At 36.3% G+C, this 21,930-nt stretch overlaps 1 protein-coding gene across 1 annotated transcript; it reads right to left on the reverse strand.

Annotated features, from left to right (window-relative positions):
• Positions 1-1,131: 1,131 nt before the first annotated feature.
• Positions 1,132-11,680, reverse strand: hpda (4-hydroxyphenylpyruvate dioxygenase a). Its single transcript, XM_026921506.3, has 14 exons — positions 11,489-11,680; positions 11,216-11,242; positions 10,983-11,045; positions 8,168-8,272; positions 7,896-7,938; positions 7,680-7,762; positions 6,740-6,829; positions 6,558-6,664; positions 6,309-6,386; positions 5,815-5,977; positions 4,995-5,066; positions 4,571-4,693; positions 3,815-3,931; positions 1,132-1,867 (listed from the first exon to the last, which is right to left on the reverse strand). The coding sequence occupies exons 1-14, from the start codon at positions 11,489-11,491 to the stop codon at positions 1,754-1,756; spliced, it is 1,188 nt and encodes a 395-aa protein (XP_026777307.3). The 5' UTR covers positions 11,492-11,680; the 3' UTR covers positions 1,132-1,753.
• Between the last annotated feature and the right edge of the window lie 10,250 nt (positions 11,681-21,930).

Below are 21,930 nucleotides of genomic sequence, written 5' to 3' on the forward strand. Positions count from 1 at the left end.
GATGCTGGATAGAACATGAAGGTTCAAACAAATATAATGTAAACAGTGTTACAATAACACTAATGTTGCAGTTGTGTTGCTGCAGCCTGTAAGATCTGCTTTATATTGTGTTTGTAAGTACTATATCTTTAATTGATTAACATAAATCACATAAATAAGTCACATAAAAGAGTCTTCCAGAGTTCATGCTGGAAATTATTAAAATAAAAAATTACAGGCAGCCTCTCTTTGTATTAAATGTCCTTGTCACAAGTTAATTGAATAACTTTATGGAGTTTCTGAGCATACCCTATGTAATTACCCAACTCCTATTCACACTAACACATCAAACTCTGGTACATAAGTGTCCTACTGCTGTGAAGTGCTATCATTATAATTGGTCACTTTTGATGTAGTGCTTTGTTAAGTGCACAGGATTGATTGCACAGCAGTTGGAAGTTGTACACTGTAGTGACCTCCAGGGACATGGCCACATGGCAAGTAGAAGGAAATAGCTACCACCTATGAAATAATTCTGATTCTAAAGTAACTGAAAAAACGATTTATCTATTTATCATGACAAACTCATGTAAATGATGCTTTGTATGTAATAAATAAAAGTGCTTACATCACTGGATGGATTAAGTAAGGAATTAAACACAACGGGGCTTGCTGTTATAGGAAAATAAACAACGTTGGAGTTGTGTGATGGACATGAAGTGGAGTTTCTGTTACTACCATGAAGTTAATTATTTTCTGGATATAACAGCACGTTCTGAAGTGTTATACTCTTATACTACAGCAATTTGCCAACACTGATTTTTTTTATTTACTAAAGAATGACATGTCATACATTTTATCCATTTATAGGTACATTTAATGTACATCCATGAAACAAGTTCGTTCCTGTTATCACTTACATTATAACAGCTATAAACAGCTCATTCCCTCATCAGCCTCCCTTTTTTCTTTCTTTTTATGTTAATAAGACAAAAAAACAGCTTGTCTTGTTACAGAGAAGCCAGAGAGCACAAAGTTGTCTATTGTATTTCTTAACCTGTGGTTTGCTAGGATTCAAACTGTCTGAGCCGTACTGTTATAGAAAATAAATCAACTCCTTCTGACCAATCAGATTTGAGAATTCAACAGCGCTGTGATATAAATTTTATTTGCCAAAGCATTATTTCTTGATAAATACATTAAGCTCTGTATAGAATACATGTTTGTACATACATAAAAATTACATTGTAGTAAAGGTCTCAGCTAACTAATTGTGTATTTAGTGCTTATGGATATTAATTATAAAGTACAGCCACCTATAGTATGTTTTCTTCAGTTGCTGCCAGAGATCTAGAGTAACTAAACTGTTCAGAACACAGTATTTCTCAAACTGACCCACCTGAGTAAACATTAGGTGCAAATCTGGACTTTCAGCATTTCTTTCAGCTAAAGTACACTTTCCGAACATTGCCAAATACTGAATGGCTGTGTTAAAGAAAACCAAAATGCTCAAGAACACAACTTTAGTCTCTACATCTGTAAAATGCCATGCAATAAATGATGCCAATACATTTTTTTTACTATCACAATGGTTTTATTGATGAGATCTTACAGTTGCTCTTATGTGACTGCAAGTGCAAAAATTTTGTGAGGTTAGTGTGTGTGTGAACTGGCGGCTATCTCAGATTCTATTCTATGCATTTCTGCAATATTAGTCATGTGCTAATCTATACATGACTCATTTACATCAGTTGCAGACACCTGCATGAATTTGTTATTTAAAAATCTTGGGATTGCCATCAGCAGTGAGGACAGTGAGGTTTCCTCTGGCATCCTGGTCTTTCTCAATGGCCTCGAACAGGGATTTGAAGTTGCCAGCCCCAAAACCCTGAAAAATATCGAATCAAAACACACTGACACAATGACAGGAATTTAAGCCTCTTGAGTAAAATGCTAAATATTCATTCATGCCTTGGTATTTCCATTACTGATCAAATAATTCATTGAATCATTGACTCTTTTCTCCATTTCTGAACAGGGCATGTGATAAATGAATGGGATAACTGTCTAGGTATTGGGGGTTGTTTTGGAAATTCTCCCCTTCAAAGGAATTGCAATGAATGTTTTGTATGTCAAAGAGCCTGTTTTAAGTCTCAGCACCTCTTTGGTGTGGTTGGGACAGAAATGTCCTGTCTTCGGGCATTTCCTCTACTTCATACGGCTGAAAATGCCCCTAGTTAATCACTGGGCCTGTCCAAACAGAGCCAACTACTCAATCTATACCAGTCCTGAGGACCTTCATGCTCTGCATAGTTTCGCTCCAACACTTCTTTAACTCATTGTCAGTGCTGAGCAACAGCTTCGCTATTAATACTGAAGATAGTTAAAATACTAATAATTTTTTAGAAGTGAGATGGACGTATTGTTGCATTTTAAATCCAATATCCTTTAAATCCAATATACTTAAATCCTTGTAAGTATTAGTAAATATTATAATAGCAGAGTGGAGTACCGATCCATCATTATTACATCATTTCCCTTTCCTAACAAACACTTTCTTATATTTATTATTTTTTTACCTATCAGTTCATGTGTTTATTGTTGGTTTGTTTTCTCTAGAGTAATTCGCAGCTTAGGGAACTTAATAGTTAAAATATAATGCCCCACATTGCTATTTGTGCAGTTAAAATGCAATTAGCAAGTCATTTGCAAACAATGTAAATATAGAAAAACGATTGCAGTGATTGGAATTTGGAATTGTGAACCAACACAATTGAAATATGAATATGAAAAACATATATCTCATTTCTCTTTCCTGTTTATTTTTGGGATATTTATGCGAGAAGTGTTTGTTGTTTTCAGTGTTCACAGGTATTGCAGCTCTTCTAGACTGTTAAAGAGTGGGTTCTTTAAGGTTTCTTTAGTACAGATGGTTATATATACACAGTTGTATGCAAAATATGGGCACCCATGGCCAAATTAAATATGTATTTTTTGTGATTCCTGAAGTGAAAAGACGTCAACACAACTATTTTAAAAACTATTTTTTTCTGCAAATGTTAATGCACATTTACTTTATATTTATTTAACTTAAAAATCTAGAAAAAAAAGTAAGTGGCATGTGCATAATTTGGACACCCCTCAAGTTGTAAAGTCTCAGAACTTAATTAATTTGCTAGGTCTGAAGCTAACTGATGCCTAGGAAAGGAAAGACTATAAAAAATATCAAAGCACTTCCAGCTCACAATTTCCACTGTCCCAACACAGTGCCATTTTCATTAAGAAATGGCAGTTAAGTGGAACTGGGGAAGTCAAGGCAAGATCTGCATGGAAGAGTCATCAGAAGGAAACCTTATCTGCGACCTCATCATAAAAGTGAGCAAGAAAATATATAATTTGTCCTTGTGTACCCAAACTTTTGCATACAACTGAACACAACCATAAATTCAAAGAAGCATTTTTCTGAGATTTTATGTTTTTATGCATGCCATTCACATTATTTCTCTTGTGTTTTATTGTTTGTGTGTTTGGTGGGTTTTTTTTGTGTGTGTGTTTTTTTTTGGTGTTTTGTTTTTTGCTTATTGCAAAAGCTGGTGAAAGGTTCGAGTCATCACCCGGGTAATGAATATGACACGAGCAAGAAAAAGGAAATATATATTTGGACCAAGCAAAATTGAGAACATTTTGCAGAACCCAGGTTCTATAGAATACCCGTTGTATGCAGTTCTTTAAAGAACATGACACCAGAAAGGGATCTGCTGTTTTTATAAGACACAGAACCATTTTGGCACACACACACACACACGCATACATGTATGTTGCTACAAATACTCACAGAGTGGTTATATCTCTGGATGACCTCTAGGAACAGAGTGGGTCTGTCCTGCACAGGTTTGGTGAAGATCTGGAGCAGGTAGCCCTTATCGTCAAAATCTACTAAGATTTTAAGCTCCTATACAAGGAACAAAAGAGAAGGGAAAAAAGATAAATGATTAATCAAACATTGTAAAACAATGGAGAAAATAAAGAGGAACCGATGTAATTTAAAATTATAGATCTACCTCTGACTGTTACAAAGTGCTGACACTGGAGACTTCTTCCAAAATGCTAAATAAGCGTCTCCTCACAGAAAATTTCATCATGTCAATGTGGAACGTCTACCATACAAGTTCTTATTATAGAATATTTGTCTTTCAGCCGGCATGACTGTCAGAGCTCCTGTTATGGAAAATTAATCAACACCTTCTGACCAATCAGAATTGAGAATACAGTAGGGCTGTGGTACAATAAACTTTAACGTACAATTTTTTAATGTACAATCCAGTAGAGGTTCTATGGAGCAATAAAAGCTAAAAAGATTCTTTAAAATTTTTTTTACAGTGTTTCCACCATGAATGTTTAAATTCTGATTAAAATATAATGAGGAAGTTATTTTTCTGAGAACGATTCATTATGTTACAGAATCAAACGTGGATCTTTTACGGCACGTTTTCTCCATATTATACAATTGTCAAGTCTCCTTCATGTGTCTAGACCAGATCTAGGTCTAAACTATCCCGACTAGATGTGACTTGTATCTCTGTAGATTCACCTGCAGGGTCTTCAGGTCCTCCTTCACTTTGATCTTGGCCGTCTTGAGTTTCTCACGCAGGGTGTCGTAATAGGTGTCTGGAGTGGACAGGAACTCCATGCCCCGGGCTTTCAGGTTCACTATCTGATTCCGAGTGAAAATAGAGACCACATTTATTATGAATACATGACATAATGCGAATAGAGTCGTCCGCTGATATTCTTTGATATCACAAAAGAATACACAAGTGTGTTTATCGGCTGTCTGCTAACTGTTTATACTGAAATATTATTTACACTATTACAGGTGTAGCTGAAAAACAAACCACACCCTGCTAGTATTTGGGAATTTGTTTGATTTGACTGTATTGTATTTGTGCATATGGTGGATATGATGTGTTATTAGGAAACAGCTAATCTAAAAAAAAAATCTCAACAGGACTCACTGCTTGGATGATGTTTGACGTGTTCAGGGCAATATGCTGAACTCCAGGTCCTCCATTATAGTCAACATATTCCTGAGCACACACACACACACACACACACACACACACACACACACACACACAGAAAGAACAAACCCCAGTGAAATAGGTCATATGTTTGTTGTGTGTTCTACTACTTGCTTATTACTTGTTTTGTGTTGGTTGCTACGTGTGTGTGTGTGTGTGTGTGTGTGTGTGTGTGTGTGTGGGTGGGTGGGTGGGTGTGAGGTGCTCTTCATTAGTGTGTTGTGCTGTGTTAGTGGAAAGTGCCTTTTATGAGATTTCTCTGCCATCTGCCAGCCTGTTTGTCTGTCTGCACATTTGTCCTTCTGTCTCTCTGCCTGGCTGTCTGTCTGTCTGTGTCTCTGGCTGTCTGTCTGCTTGTCTGTCTGTTAGTTTATCTGTTTGTCTATTGGCCTATCTGTCTGTCTATCTGCCCATCTGTCTATCTGTCTACCAGCGCATCTGTCTGTTTGTTTGTTTATCTGTCTGTCTGACTGTCTGTCTGCCCATCTGTCTGTCTATCTGCCTGTCCGTCTGCCTGTCTGTCTATCTTTCTGTTTGTCTGCTTATCATATCTGTTTGTTTGTATGTCTGCTCATCTGTCTGTATGTCTGTCTGTTTATCTGCCCATCTATCTATCTTTCTGCCTGCCTGTCTGTCTGTCTGTCTGTCTGTCTGTTTATCTGCCCATCTGTCTATCTCTCTTGCAAAGTGCATATTTAAGCCAGTAAACAGGCATGTTGATTGACTTTTGATGTAAGCGTTTCCTTTTTCAAACCTGGATCTGTGATTTCTTTTTCCCAGGCGCCGGCTCGTTGATGGGCATTTTGATGGTCTCCTCATAGTTGGTGACCACGATAGACCTGAGAGAGCTGTACTGTGTGTGAATCTGTTTATCATCTATGGACCAGAACCGGTGGAACATCAGACACTTCTGGTACCTGAGAGAGAGAAAAAGAGACACAAATGTAACAGAAACAGGAGAATTTTAATAAAAAGCAATTGCAAGATTGCTTCATAGTGCTTCATAGAGTCATCATGTCATCATGTACTGCAGTAAGAGAGAAAAGGAGGAATTATAGAAGGTTATAATTATAGAGGTGAAAAAACTGTATGTGGGCTGGTCTGATTTCAAGTGCAACCTGACAGAACTTTGCCTTCACTTGAACATGACATTGCCTTTGCTACCAAGTAATTTCTATGAAATAGTTATTATTGATTGCTTATTCTGGGATTTTGCCAGCAGTATGTGAGCTGCGTGCAGACTCGCACCAGTCTGATATTGGCACCATTTGATCATCTGGCTGGTTTCCAACAATGTGGTCGATAAAGCTCAGGCAGCCTGAAGGCCTAAAAGTGAAAAAAAAAGTACATAAATGTCAGTATGATGATGCATCTCTGTGTTTAAGCACTTTATATGACTAGCAGACTTGTTATTATAAAAAAAAAAGTCACTCAGTATAAATTTAGTCTAAATAAAATTATTATTACACTTCATTCCTGATCTACATTCACACTTACAGTTTAGGGAGCAGTGGGTCCCTAAAGAGAGGTTCATGATAGCCAGGCAGAAACAGGCCTTTGTAAGGAGTCAGGTACTCCACAAGGGTGTGGGTCGTATCTCCGTACTGAGAAGAAAAAAAGTCAGAGATCTTAGTGTGTTACTATTAAAGCACATTCCTGGGTTTGTGTTTGTGGCTTACCGTTTGTATCACGGCATATTTTACTTTGCCATAGTTGTCCTGTTCTATCCACGGGTCTTTAACAATCACTGCTCCTCTCTCTCTGGCTTTCTGTTAACACACACAAAACACCCATGTTCAGTAAAACTCATCTTTTAAGTTCTTTCCTTGGACTTAAGCACATTTTTCTTTCTCAGCTCCAGCGAGGATCCATATTCAAGTCCAGTACCTCTGACAGTTTGTTGCAACCACAATATTTCATGCTGATGGCATTCAAGGCAAATATTAAGCACATAAACATTCACTAATTAATAGTAGCATCCCTTTAAAGTCCACAGAATGTTTTTTTCACATGGAGGACATCAGAAGAGACAGTATCTTAATCTGAGACATTGCTTATCTCAACACCCGAATGCTTACATACATATTTTTTTTATTTGAATGCTTGCCATCTTTTCAGTCATATATCATTATATTATTCTTTTTTTTTCATTTTTAAATTCTCTTGATTTTATATTACATCATATTACATTTGTCTGGATAGAAAAAACAAAAATTATCTTCATCTTTTGAGTTTTTTGGGGGGGTTTGGGGGGAGGGGTGGGGGATGTTGTCGAAACACAGAGGCAGTGGTCTAAATACTATTTAAAAAAAAAAAACTGTCTCAGGGTTTGCAAGAAAAATCTGATGTGAACTACATGCAGGTAATTATAATAAACTGAATAGGCTGCTTAACTACCTGCATAAACTCTGAATACAAGGAACTTTCCCCATGTAAGTATTGACGCAACTTTTTAACAAGTCACCAACTCTGAATAAGACTTACAGTGACGTTCTGCTCAATCTATGATTTTACAGGATTTTCGAGACACATCCTAATATTATCATCAACACCGATGTGGCCCCGAGTCAAATATATCTATTGACATCTTGACACCTTAGGATATTTTATACCATTTACCTGGACTAAAAAGTCACAGTCTTCTACTTGGAAGGCGATGTCCTTAACAGCGTCCCCATGTTTGATGAAGTGCTCCCCCATCTCTGTGAAAAGAGAGAAAAACTTCAGAATTTCAGGACAAGTTCATTAATTATGCATAGTAATGATTAAGTATATTACACAGAAGCACGCAGATTTTATAGAGGATATATGACAATCAAGAATGAGAGGATATACCTTCATTTCCAGGATTTAGAGGAGACGCAAATTCAAATATAATCTGTGGAAAAGGTTATGAGTAAATATGCATTTGATACTGAATTATCCATATCTTTTCATAAGTTACTCACCTCTACAGCTTACCTTGTTAGTTATAGTTTGAGTTTTTTTGATAGTGACTGATGCTTTTAAGCGTCAGCTTTATAAGGAACATCTCTCTTTCATTCTTATATTGAGTCAAACTCTGTGCATTATGTGAATGGTGTTTGTGTCTTTGTCCATACACACACCTTGTCCTGTCTGATGACGTGGGACACCAGCTCTCTGCTACCTGTCTCCAAGCCTTTATAGGCCAGAGGCTCAAAGCCCATCTTATCACAGTAGAAGACTGCCGCCTAGAGGAGCACACAGGTAAACCTGGAAGTTTCAGCAGTTGTCATTTTCGTTCATTTTCTGTTCTATGAGTCTCTGATGGGACATGGTGGTTATTTTTTACTCAGGCATGGCCACAAATTAAAATACTGAAGCCACAACTTAATATTTTGAGGCCACATACTAAGTATCTCATGGCCACAAATGATTGTGTTATGGTTAAAAACATACCAGAGGCATAGCCACGAATTGTGTAGCTTGAGCTCATAATTTAATGTGTTGTGGAAAGTTATACTTGTCAATTATTTGTGTTGACTTTGAGAATTGAATGTTATACCAATGTATCAACACCCATGGCTCCACTATGTCTTTATGTATCATTCTAAGATTGAAGTGTAATATTATTAGTTATTGCCATGCTTATGGTCATGTGGCCACAATGGTCTGATTCAATTGATTTCTTTGAGTTTCACTTAATTTTAAAATACAAGAGATGAGTTTAGTATTTCATGGCCACAAAATAGATCTTGACAAGCTATATTAATTTGTGGCCACAAAAAAAAAATAACATGTGGCTTTAATATGTTAATTCATGGTCACATCTTATTAACCCGGGTGTCACCTCAACAGCTTTGTAAATTTTTATTTATTTATTTATTTTTTTGCTATTGTATCCTTATTTGGATAAAAATGATAAAAAAAATAGCATATAGAAAACCTGACATGGTAAGTACATAGTATTTTTAATTACAAGTAATTTCTGGTACTACTTTATTTGGCATTTTTGGAAGGAGTCTCCACTGTCAACATTCTGTAACAGACAGAGCTGTAACTTTAACGTTTTCTGATAAGTGAAAAATGCTATTGCTATTTCTTCATATCATGACAAAGCTGCATTTTTTGTCTTAATGACTTTTCGAAGGTGGTGACAGAACGTCTGTTTATAGCTGCTATAACATAGGTGATGACAGGAACTAACTTTTGCAGACATTCCACAACATTAATCACGATTGTAAACATCCATGAAACGTGTTAGTTCCTGTTACTATTTACGTCATACCAAACTGCTGTGGTGTGAGAGGAAATAAAACACTTTCAGATGTGCTGTTATTGGAAAATAATCACCTTCAAGGTGGTAACGACCTTCTGTAAACAACCCATCACTGCTTATTTTCCTATAACAGCATGCCCCATTGTGTTTTATTCCTTATATAAAGTAGTACTTAGATGTAACACTTGGTACATAATTTGCATGTTGTAAATGAGTGTACGTCAAATCCTCGTCAGTAAATACATGCATTACATTATTTCTTAGCATCAAGTACGGACATGCAAAAGTCTTAGGCACATGCAAAGAAATACTGTAGAGCAAAGATGCCTTCAAAAATAATGAAATTAAATGTTTCTACATTTTAAAAAAATACTATAAAGAGCAGTAAACAGGAATAAATGAAACAAAGTCAATATTTGGTTTGACGATCATACGCTTTAAAAAAAAATAGTAGTCTCAGGTACAGTGTGTGCAGTTTTATAAGGAAATGAGCTGTAAGTGTTACTGAGCATCTTGCAGAAGCAGCCACAGTTCTTCTGGAGACTTTGACTGTCACACTTACTTCTTATTTTTGCAGCAAAACCCAGCAGCCTTCATTATGTTTTTTTGTCTGAAAAGTGTCTCTTATATAATATGCTGCTTTCTTTACTGACATACAAACATTTTTCTGTAACATTTAATTTTGTGCTGGAAAACTAAATGTTTTTGTACTGAATCAATAATGTAGAAGTTATAAAATAATAATCTGTAACAAAGTTTGTACTAAAAACATAAGGTGCCTAAGACTTTTGCACAGTACTGTATACCTGGTATACAATTACGTATCATTACAGTTTGCAAATTATATACCAGGTACTACTTGGTAATTATTTAAGAGGTAAATAATCATTACTCTGTAGCACCATGTACTCCTGTTCAAACCTAGTAGTTTTCATCAGTTACTATGTGCCTGAACATCCAACATGCATGCTATTCACCAGAAATTACTTGTAATTACTGTGTGTTTATTTTAAATACTTGCTACTGGATACTTACCCTGCTGTAAATTAAAGTTGTATCAAACTAAAATTACGTGGGTAAGACGTGGGTTTGTGGCACATTTAAGTTACAATTAAGCGGCATAGCAGCTTGTGCACAAGCAGGTCAAAACCTGTCCCGCTTTCAGCTTGTCACCCAGCAACTGTGCAATTACAATGATTATTTCATGCCATGAACATTTTTTCAGAATCAAATCTGTCAAAATTGGCATGTTGTAAGTTCAACCTAAATAAAACAATGTAGCAGAGCAACTGAGCATAGAAATTCATAATAGTTTCTTTGTTTGCTGTTTATCTATTTGCTGCAAAGCCATGTTAGTTTTTAACAGAAATGGAAAATACAGCTAAGGTCGTATTTAGCTTACTGTGGTCAGTGTACTTAGAAATCGATTACTGTGTAAATACATGCAAAAACAACTTATCCTGACATTTAATGGGCACCATGGCTTACCGCACTTTATGACAAAAACTTTTATATTTTATTGGTTTATGATTCTGGATATAATATATGGATATGAAGTATGTACTTTTTTAATTACAGATGGTAGAATCTGTAGAAATATTCCAAAACTGTAGAATAGTTAGTTCTCAAAGTGCTTAAATATATGATATTGAAAACTTTATATACAGTGTAGTGAGACTTACCTGTTTAGCATTGCCCACCCAGAACGTCAAATGGTGGAACCGAACAAATTTGCCTCTTTCTGGCTGTAACACAAAAAAACATCCAGACATTTCTGATAATATTTTGTGCAGCATAAGTTTCGGTCTTTTCATTGTTACAACAGCTACTTCAGTGTCCTCCTGCAATGCTGTTTTAATCCAAAGTGTATATTTGATAAAGGATGCGTATGAGACTGTAAAACTGATTGAGTTACCTTTTCCCCTTTGTCAGTGTAGCTTGTCTAGAAACAAACACACAATGATGTTATCTTCATCTGATATTTTAAGTTAACACATCAGAATGCTTTTCTTCATATTTCATTCTTAGTTCAATTTGACTCCTATCATATGATCTGGCACAAGTCTGATGATATGTTTTTCTCATTTCATTTTGACTAAACTGGACTTTTTACGTCTATCCATAATGAAAAATCAAAGAAGTTGTGTATATATCATCAGATGATCTGTGGATTTGACTTCACACTCACCATGTTGCTGCTCTCGATGGGCGCTGCTCACCAGGACGGACAATCAGAAGCGATCATCGCACGATTCCATCTACAGATAAGTACCTCAGATGTCACGGTGATTGGCCTTCAGTTCAACACCCCTTCAACCTCCCCTCTTTCCAGTCATGGCTCACACGTACGTAATCTTTTATGCTGACCTGGAACCAGGTCTTTTCACAAAAATACAAATTATTTATCGCTGAACCCAACAGAAAGCAGCACTGGTCTCAGGGCCACTCGAACTGTTTTCCTAAACAAGCTCAAGGGTTGATTTCTTTCCTCTTGTGCTGTTTGCTATGTGCTATCAACTTTCCAAGTCCATATTGATCCTCTGTCTTCGCTCGGCTGTTTTTCTTTTGAACGGCTGCTGATTATTCAGACTATTTTGTCTGTCCAAGGACAAACTGGTGAAGGCTTTACTATACATGGTGAAGAAGAGGCCTGATGTGAATATAATGTGAGGCCTTATGTGAATATAAATTAATTATATGAAAAAATCACATGTGAATATAAATGAATCACATGAAAAAGATCACATATGAAAATAAATAAATCACATTAAAAGTCACGTGAATATAAACGAATGATGTGGAAAAAAATCATATGTGAATATAAATGAATCACATTAAAATCACATGTGAGTATAAATGAATCACATGGAAAAAAAATTCATGTGAATATAAATGAATATAAATATAAATCACGTGAGGGGAAAATCACATGTAATTGTAAATGAATCATGTGTAAATTTCACAATTGAATCATGAAAAAACTCCCATGAAGAAATGTGAAATTTATGTATATGTGGTTACGTATTCTCTTTATTATAATACATTTTCAGGTAAGCAAACAAAGGTTTTTAATGGCATCAGTTAAAATCTCTGCTGTAGGCTTTGGTGAAAGACATTATTATTATTTCCTAAAGGTTTAATGTAACGTGAAACACCCTGAATCTTATAAACATTCAAACAATTCATCAGTGAACTGTTTTCTGCTGGCTAGCTTGTTATAGTGTATATTACAATAAAGCTCAAAACTTCAAAATCTCTTTTGAGATATTAAAAGAAAAGATAGGCCCTGTCCAGAAACACAAGAGGTGGTGGTAGGAGATACAATCAGCCAGACTTACTACTGCTACTACTACTAAATAATAATTCATTTGTACTCATTTAATAGACACTTTTATCTGAAGAAAACTAAAAGTGAGGCAGAATTTAGTCCAAGATAGCGTTATGCACGCAGCATTGGCTTTCTGGCAATAGTCAGATGCAATATCACAACATTCTGGTCAATTTCACACTTATCTAAATTTTAACTTCAGCAGAGCAACACTGCCTCCACTCGAGCCTCGATTTCATACAAATGGATCTGTAGTAGGAGAATAAATATTCCTTACTGTTTTACCCTTCAAAGACTTTACGTATACAGTAGGGTCCAAAAGTCTGAGACCACATTGAAAATCAGGGATTTTTTTTCATTCAAACTGTAAATAAACAGAAGGTTTTAGAATCTTGAAATATTTAAAACAAAGAAAGTAAATGTTCAATATCTTGAATATTTAATATTTGTGATTCTTCACTATTTCTAGGTCCATATTTAAATGTAAGGAAATTCGTGATATTCACTATGTTAACTGCTTTGTAATAAAATGACAGATTTTCCTCGTGCCTAATCTCTTCGGCTCTCTGGACCTGCCTGAGCCATCCTGATGCCCTACATCAGGTTAGAGTTCTCATCATTTGGAAACCACTCACTGCTGCTGAGGATGGCCCCATGTGGACAGCCTAGAGATACACTTAGAAACCGTGAAGATGGCTTTGGACTGCAATTGATATGAACAGTTTTCCTGCAATGGCTTAGGACTGCAATTGCCATGATAGCTTTAGGACTGCAATTGCCATGAACATTTTTGCTCTCAAGTCTCCATCAGTGAACAGTTGATAACCTCAGCAAAATAGACTTCATGTTAAAAACTATAATAAAATCCCTGGTTACACAACTGCACTTTTTGACTATATAGCACTCAGATATAGATGGGAATTATTTATAGTTGCACTATCCGGTGTCACCCAGATGAGGATGGGTTCCCTTTCGAGTCTGGTTCCTCTCAAGGTTTCTTCCTCATATTGTCTCAGGGGGTTTTTCCTCACCACCGTCGCCTCTGGCTTGCTCTTTAGGGATAAATTTATAAATTTAAAATTTATATCCAGAATTTGTATATTTCTGTGAAAGTTGCTTTGTGACAATGTCCACTGTTAAAAGAGCTATACAAATAAAATTGAAATGAATTGAATTCTATTGAAGCGTGTGTTCTGATGACACTCTGATGGATTTGAGCTAAAGTGGATCATAAGGTTTGGCACAAACTCATGGAGTCGATGCCAGCTCGAGTGCACACTGTCATTAAAGCAAAACAGGGGACACAGCAAATACTAAGAAACTCTGACATTCATGTAAATATTTCATAGATTCTACTTTTCACTCATGTTGTTGTGAATAATATAATTTGTAATAAAATTTTTGTATTAAATTAGAAAAGAAAGTAAAATAGGAGCATTTTCACTAGTGCTCTCAGACTCTTGGACCCCACTGTAATTCCTGATAAACTTGCAGTCCATTAATACACAGTCCAGACAGTGTGTTATGCTGCTTGAACAGCAGAGGGAGCAATGTCACTAACATGCATTTAGTACAGCAGTGCTATGTTTCTGGAGGCTTCTCTCTCTCTCTCTCTCTCTCCTCACTAATCCGAGAGAAGTTTTTCTTATAATGTAAGATTTGTATAGCAGTAAAAAGATAGCAGTAAATCATTGCCACTGTTAAATCCAATGGCCTGTGAAAGCATTTTATTTCTTTTTCTTGCTGAAAAAATAGTATCAGCAGAAGTGAGAAAGGTTTTGTTGGCCCCATTCTATTGTTTCCTGCTCAACTTCTTCTTTCCAACTAATCTGTCCTCAGTGAGCCATATTAAAGCTTGGTGTGGCCACCGTTTTGGAAAGAAAACAGGTTCAGCTGGAGGATTAGCTGAGAGCCGTGTCAACAGGTCCCACACAGTAATACACCTGTCCTTAAAGAAAAATTTGGACATAGGTCCTGGTATGAGCTAATGTGGCTGTAAAGACCCTTGTCAAAAAATCCTAATCCTATCCTATCCTAATTTCAGTTTGTCTTGTAGGATCTCATTTGATTCTTAGAATTGTGATTGTGATTTTTTTAAATGGAATTTCAGTTTGTCCTGTAGGATCTAATAGAATCTTATTGGAACTCTACTTGTATTTCATTGGAAATAATGTCTTGTTATTGCCCTACATCAGGTTAGAGTTCTTGTCACTTGGAAACTACTCACTGCTGCTGAGGATGGCCCCATGTGGACAGCCTAAAGATACATTTAGAAACCATGAAGATGGCTTTGGACTGCAATTGATACGAACAGTTTTGCTGCAAAGGCTTAGGACTGCAATTGCCATGATAGCTTTAGGACTACAATTGCCATGATAGCTTTAGGACTGCAGTTGCCATGATAGCTTTAGGACAACAATTGCCACAAACATTTTTGCACTCAAGTCTCCAACAGTGAACAGTTGATAACCTCAACAAACTAGACTTCATGTTTTGTCTATATAGCACACAGATATACATGGGAATTATTTATCGTTGTACTATCCAGTGTCCTTGTTATAGCAAAGTTATTGGAAACTACAGAGGGTGCTTATGTACAGTCAGGTCCATAAATATTGGGACAGTGACACAGTTTTGGTAATTTTGCCTCTGTACACCACCACAGTGGATTTGAAATGAAGCAGTCAAGATGTGACTGAAGCGTAGACTTTCAGCTTTAATTCAAGGGGTTCAACAAAAATATTGCATTAACCGTTTAGGAATTACAGCCATTTTTTACAGAGTTCCTCCATTTTCTCAGGCTCAAAAGTAATGGGACAAACTAATATAATCATAAATATTAGGATTATTTTTATTACTTGGAGGTAAATCCTTTACAGTCAATGACTACCTGAAGTCTGGACCCCATGGACATCACCAAATGCTGAGTTTCCTCCCTTGAGATGATTTGCCAGGTCTTTACTGCAGCCATCTTCAGTTGCTGCTTGTTTGTGGGTCTTTCTGCCTTCAGATTTGTCTTCAGTAAGTGAAAAGCAGCTCAGTTGGGTTGAGGTCAGGTGACTGACTCGACCATTTAAGAACATTTATTTTTCAAGCTCTTGGGCTGCTTTCACAGTATGTTTTGGGTTGTTATCCATCCATCTGTCCTATCAGTTTTGCAGCATTTGACTGAATCTGAGCAGAAAGTATAGCTCTGTACACTTCCGAATTCATCCTGCTACTTCTATCAACAGTCACATTATCAATAAACCCCAGTGACCCAGTTCCATTGGCAGTCAAACATGCCCATGCCATAACACTGCTTCCACATGTTTGACGGATGATGTGGTATGCTTTGGATCATGAGCCCTTCCTTTCCTTCTCCATACTTTTCTCTTCCCATCATTCTGGTACAAGTTAATCTTGCATCAGAACTGGTCAGGCTTTTTTTAGAGGTTTTTTAGCAAAGTCTAATCTGGCCTTTGTGTTCTTGAGTGTTACCAGCGGTTTGCATCTTGAGGTAAACCGTCTGTATTTACATTCATGAAGGTGGCTCTTGCTTGTAGACTTTGAAAATGATAGGCCTACCTCCTCCAGAGTGTTCCTGACTTGGCTAGATGTTGTGAAGGGGTTGTTCTTCAATAAGAAAAGAATTCTGCAATCATCCACTTTAGTTGTTTTCTGTGGTCTCCCAGGTCTTTTGGTGTTGCTGAGCTCGCCAGTGCATCCCTTCTTTTTAAGAATATACCAAATTGTTGATTTGGCCCTCCTAAAGTTTCTGCTATCTCTCTGATAGGTCTGTTTTGGTTTTTCAGCCTAATGATGGCCTCCTTCACTTGCATCAACACCTCTTTGGACGGCATATTGAGAGTTCCCATGAACAGCTACCAAATGCAAATTCAACACTTGGAATCAGCTCCAGACCTTTTATCTCCTTAATTTATCATGATATAAGGAGGAAACAGGCCACAGCTGGCCATGAAACTGCTTATCAGTCAATTGTCCCATTACTTTTGAGCCTGTGAAAATGGAGGAACTCTGTAAAAAATGGCTGTAATTCCTAAATGGTTAATGCAATATTTTTGTTAAACCCCTTGAATTAAAGCTGAAAGTCTACGCTTCAGTCACATCTTGACTGCTTCATTTCAAATCCACTGTGGTGGTGTACAGAGGCAAAATTACCAAAACTGTGTCACTGTCCCAATATTTATGGACCTGACTGTATATCCTGGTCAAAAAATCCCAAAGGAATCCAATAAGAAACAGGATTCTAACTAGAATTTCTTTGATATTTTGGAACCATTCCTATAACATTCCTTTAGGAATTGTCTAATAGGACAAGACATAAATATCCTGTAGAACCACTTGTACACCCAACACCCAAATAACCCCCAAAACAATTGCACTACCCTCTCTGCTGTGGAACAGTGGAAGAATGCACCTTTAGGATTCTTAAAAAATCACATTGAATGAATTCCATATGGACCTGAATAGGAATTAAAATGGATCCTATTTAAAAATCCTGTAGAAGTGGTCCTATGGGATATTTATGTCTTGTCCTATAAGGCAATTCCTATAGGAATCTTATAGGACTGCTTCTAAAATATGATATACAGGATTCTAATTAGACTTTCTAAGTTTCTTATGGGAATATTTTAGATAGATTTAGATTTTTTTTGACAAGTGGGGACAATTGCATGCAAGGACAATGCAGCCAGGCGACGAAGAAAGCCACACATGACCCTAAATCGCCTAAGTGATGAATTTGTTTTAGACCTCTTTGTTTCTAAAGCCTCAAATTTGATTATATATATTCTTAGAATAAATCAACCAGATTAAGTTTGTTTCATTTCAAATTCCACTAATGAAAAACAGTGCAGTTTACATACTGTATTTCATGTTTTTTTTTCACTGGTGTGATTGCTTTTTGCTCTGGCACAGAATCTTCTCCATAATAGAGGGTAATAAATAGTAAAAACTAAATCAAGTCAATATTTGGTGTGGCCAGTCATTGCCCATAAAACTAGCTCTGGTACACTATTGTGCAGTTTTAATAAGAAATCAGTAGGTTGTTCCAGGCATCCTGAAGAACTTGCAGTGGTTGTTTTGCAGACTTTCTGTCTCTCCAAGTAAAACACCAGAATGGCCTTCGTGATATTTTTTTTTATTTGAAAAGTGCTTTATTACTTTATATGGCACTTTCATAAATTTCAAACTCTCAAAATATTTTTTGAAAAAATAAATGAATGTTTCAACATCAAAAGTATAATCTTTCCTAATGAGATCTATCTATCTATCTGTCTTTCTTTATTTCTTTCTTTCTTTCTTTCTATCTATCTATCTATGAATTCATACCCTGTGTGCATACAAGTCATACAAACCTTATACATTAAATCTTAAAGCTTCATAATTTCAGTTGAAATTATTCTCTTTTACCTCATTTACCTATTTGAGTATGTTTAGGTTTGGGCATATCATAACTTTCAATCAAATATAACTGTGACCTCATTCCACTTTTCCCTGAGTAAGAGTCTGACACTATACCCTATACTTAAGTGTAATTTCTCTGTACTTTTTTCATCCCTGTATGTTAGTCACCATGTATAATGACTACTTATATATTATAATGTATTATACCATTGTGCACCATAGTGTCAGAGTTTCCATAACAGCAGCTCTAACAGCAGTGCCACCTGTAGTTAAAAATCACAGGTTTCTATTAATGAGCTCATTCTAGTACATTATTTTTTCCATAGTAAGAATTTACACAAAGACTTGTATAGCAGATGAGAATATGTTGGTGAAGGAATGACTTTTAGAGTTGTGTATAGCTGCTGTAATGTAAGTGATAACAGGAACTAATTTGTTTCATGGACTTTCCCCCACATTCAGCTTAACTGTAAACTGATGAAACGCATGCTGTTGTTCTTTAATTAATAAAACAATGTAATTGTTGGCAAACTGCTGTGGTATAAAAGGAATAAAACACTTTGGGGTGTGCTGTTATAGGAAAGTAATCAACTTCAGGATGGCAGTAGTAATTCCGCTTTACGTCAGGCCACATCACACCAGCAGCATTGATTATTTTCCTACAACTGGACACCCTTAAATGTTTTACACCTCACATAATAGACAATATAAATGTGTATTCTTATGTTTGAAATAGTCATTTTGGTTACTGATTATCTTTTGTTTTACTTGGAGGTTTCCTGAAATATCATTATTTATGAACTTAGGTTTGAAATAGTCCTTTTGCTTCCACCTAACCCACTCCAGAACTCTCACTAGGTACTTTGTATTGTTGTGCCTTCAGCTGTTTGCTACTCACTTTGGATAAGTGCATCTGCTGAACAACTACTTGTAAATGTAGAGTGAAGAAGTTTCTATAGAAATTCTTCAGCATGATTTTCACGGTGACCCTCACATTAGAAATGCCGTCATTTTAAACACTGTTTGACTGTTCAGTTGGGAAATACGAAAGAAATTCTGTTGAAAAAGTACCTCTTCCAGTTAACTCGGCTGGACATTTAAAAAAAAGGAACTCTGTGTGTGTGTGTGTGTGTGTGTGTGTGTGTGTGATTATTACCATTGGGTATGTGAGTGACTGCAATTAAAGATGAAGGCCAGAAAGCAAAAATAGCAACAAGCTATGCTTAAGTGCTGCAGACACACACACACACACACACACAAACAGACACTTTGTGCTTACCATGGCTTGTTTTAATGGACCACTAAGAAATATCTAGTTTGTCTGTTGAGTCGACACACTGGTTAATATTAAAATATGTAGATCTGAGCAACAATCGTTGAACACCAAACAGTCTTTGCCTGAAAATGCATGTGTGTGTGAGAGAACTAAGTGTAGTAATCTGCTATGTGGAGCCAACACCCACTAACAACACATACGCACCACTTAATAACCTCTGTCTAAGAGCGTTTCTGTTTGTCTTACGTTAATAATTGCCTTGGATACAGTTGTGTGGCAATCATGGTACCTCAGGGTCTGATTAAATGGCGCAGGCCTACATGTACAATAAAATGCTTAAATATTCCTCGGCTGCTGCTTTGCTCTAATGAAGGACAATACAATGCAGGTTACCTGATAATTAACATCTAATTTCGTTAGATGGAGAGGCTTTTGAAGTGTTGATTCTTGACAAAAGATGAGGAATTAGCTGCTTTTTGAATTAATAGTATGTTTGTGGACCAGGAGTGGATAGATTAATATAAATGCCACCAGAACCATGCTGAGTCATGATGGATATTAATTGTTCACGAATACAACGCCTATTTTTCTCATACATGTTTTTCATTCATAACCCTGAAAAGATTAGAAAAAGGCCTGTTGTATGAAAAGTGGCCAAAATAATCACGTGATGAGGTTATCAGTGACTTGATCCCTAAGGCACGACCTTCTAAACTCCAAAAAATCTTGAATGGTTTGACATTTCCGCTCGCCAGTTTTAAACTAATATTAGTTTAATATTAATAAAACTTTGGGTTGAAGTGCATTTCAATCATCCATTACTGAACCAGACAGGAATTCATAATCTTTCTACTGGAGGTTGTAAATATGTTTTTAAACTTTGTGCATGATCTAAATGACCTTGTAGCCTGCTAAATCACAAAGAACATTACTATCTTTCATGCGCTTTTCTATCATTGACATTAAGAGATTAGGAAAGAGGAAGAGGCACTTTCCATGAGATAAGATAATTGGTTTGTCAAAGGTTATGAGGTAAAAGTTGATCTTGTCTAGTTGATGAGCTTACTAGAGGATCCTTTTTTTTTTTTTTTTTTTTTAATATCAGTTAATTTTTTAAATAGGAAACTTTGGGTTGAAATGATGTTGACGTAATAACTGACAAAAGCGGAAAAATGATCTGTCTCATTTTTATTTTCTATTTGTCACATTTGAATGTCACATTTTATTGCTTAATTATTATGAAAATTATATATTGTGTACACTAATGTGTTATCCACAGTATAAATGTAATAACCAATCAAATCGAGCCTTTATAACACAGGTACTGTAACTGAAGGCAATAAGCTAGACAAAATTTGGCCTAAGCCTTTTGGACTTGGAAAGTTTATTATTAGCAGACAGAATCCTAAATCTGACATAATATATGCAAGTGTCACGTCCTGTAAATGTAAATGTAAGCAGGTTTTCGGTTATTGGTACACTTTGTAGATGATTTATGTTGATGTGAGATGAGGGAAGCCATCAGTAAAGAATTAACTATGTTCCTATCGATGTTCTGATGCATAAAGAAGCTACTATATTAATAGTATGCAAATTCATTCTTTTCTTACCACTAGCACTAAAAGAGAAGGAAAGAGGAAGTGGCACTTTCCATGACAATAAATAATTACAATAAAAAGAGATGATCTTGTCTTTCTAGGGGCTTTTCAATGATTCATTCAGTGATCATTTTTCGAATTTTCCACAAATGTTTTTGTACTCGTTTGAATACTTCACACTAAACCTCACATCTCACATCCCACACACTGAATGTGAAGATTTCAGTCAGTGTTGTGATTGATGCTGTGATTCTGCACCTGTGTTTCTTTCTATCTACAGTGGGTATAAAAATACACATCCTTGTTAAAATCGCAGTTTTTTTATGTAAAAAACTGAAACCAAGATAAATCATGTCAGCTCTTTTGATATAGCGACCAACAAAATACAAGCTAAAAACAAAGAGAAAACAGATTAAGAAAAGAAAAAGAAAAACATATAATAACCTGGTTGCATAAATAGTAATAGAGCACTCAGTCTTTTTGGAGAAGAGTCTGCGAACTACACTGTTGTGCTGGAAGGTGAAATTTTCTTTTATCTTCAGCTGTCTAGCAGAGGAAGGTTTTGTGCCAAAGGTAATGCATTTGGAGCTATCCATAATTCCCTTTATCTTCACTAGAGCCCCAGTCCCAGGTGAAGAGAAGCAGCCCCATAGCGTGATGCTGCCACCACCATGCTTCACCATGGGTATGGTGTTTTTTGGGTGATATACTGTCTTGTTTCTGCACCAAACATATCTTTTAGAACTAAGCCAAAAAGTTCTACCTTGGGCTCATCAGACCACAATACATTTTGCCACATGGTTTGGGGTGATTTAGGGCTTGTATGGATTGTATGGTTTGTATGGTTTGTGCCAAAGGCTCATATAGTTTGTATGGTTTGTGCAAAGATACTGTATTTGGAGCTATCCATGATTCCTTTTATCTTCACTAGAGCCCCAGTGCCAGGTGAAGAGAAGCAGCCCCATAACATGATGCTGCCACCACCATGCTTCACCATGGGTATGGTGTTCTTTGGGTGA

This window comes from Pangasianodon hypophthalmus, chromosome 27 (genome assembly GCF_027358585.1).
Source record: "Pangasianodon hypophthalmus isolate fPanHyp1 chromosome 27, fPanHyp1.pri, whole genome shotgun sequence".
Classification (NCBI taxonomy): domain Eukaryota; kingdom Metazoa; phylum Chordata; class Actinopteri; order Siluriformes; family Pangasiidae; genus Pangasianodon; species Pangasianodon hypophthalmus.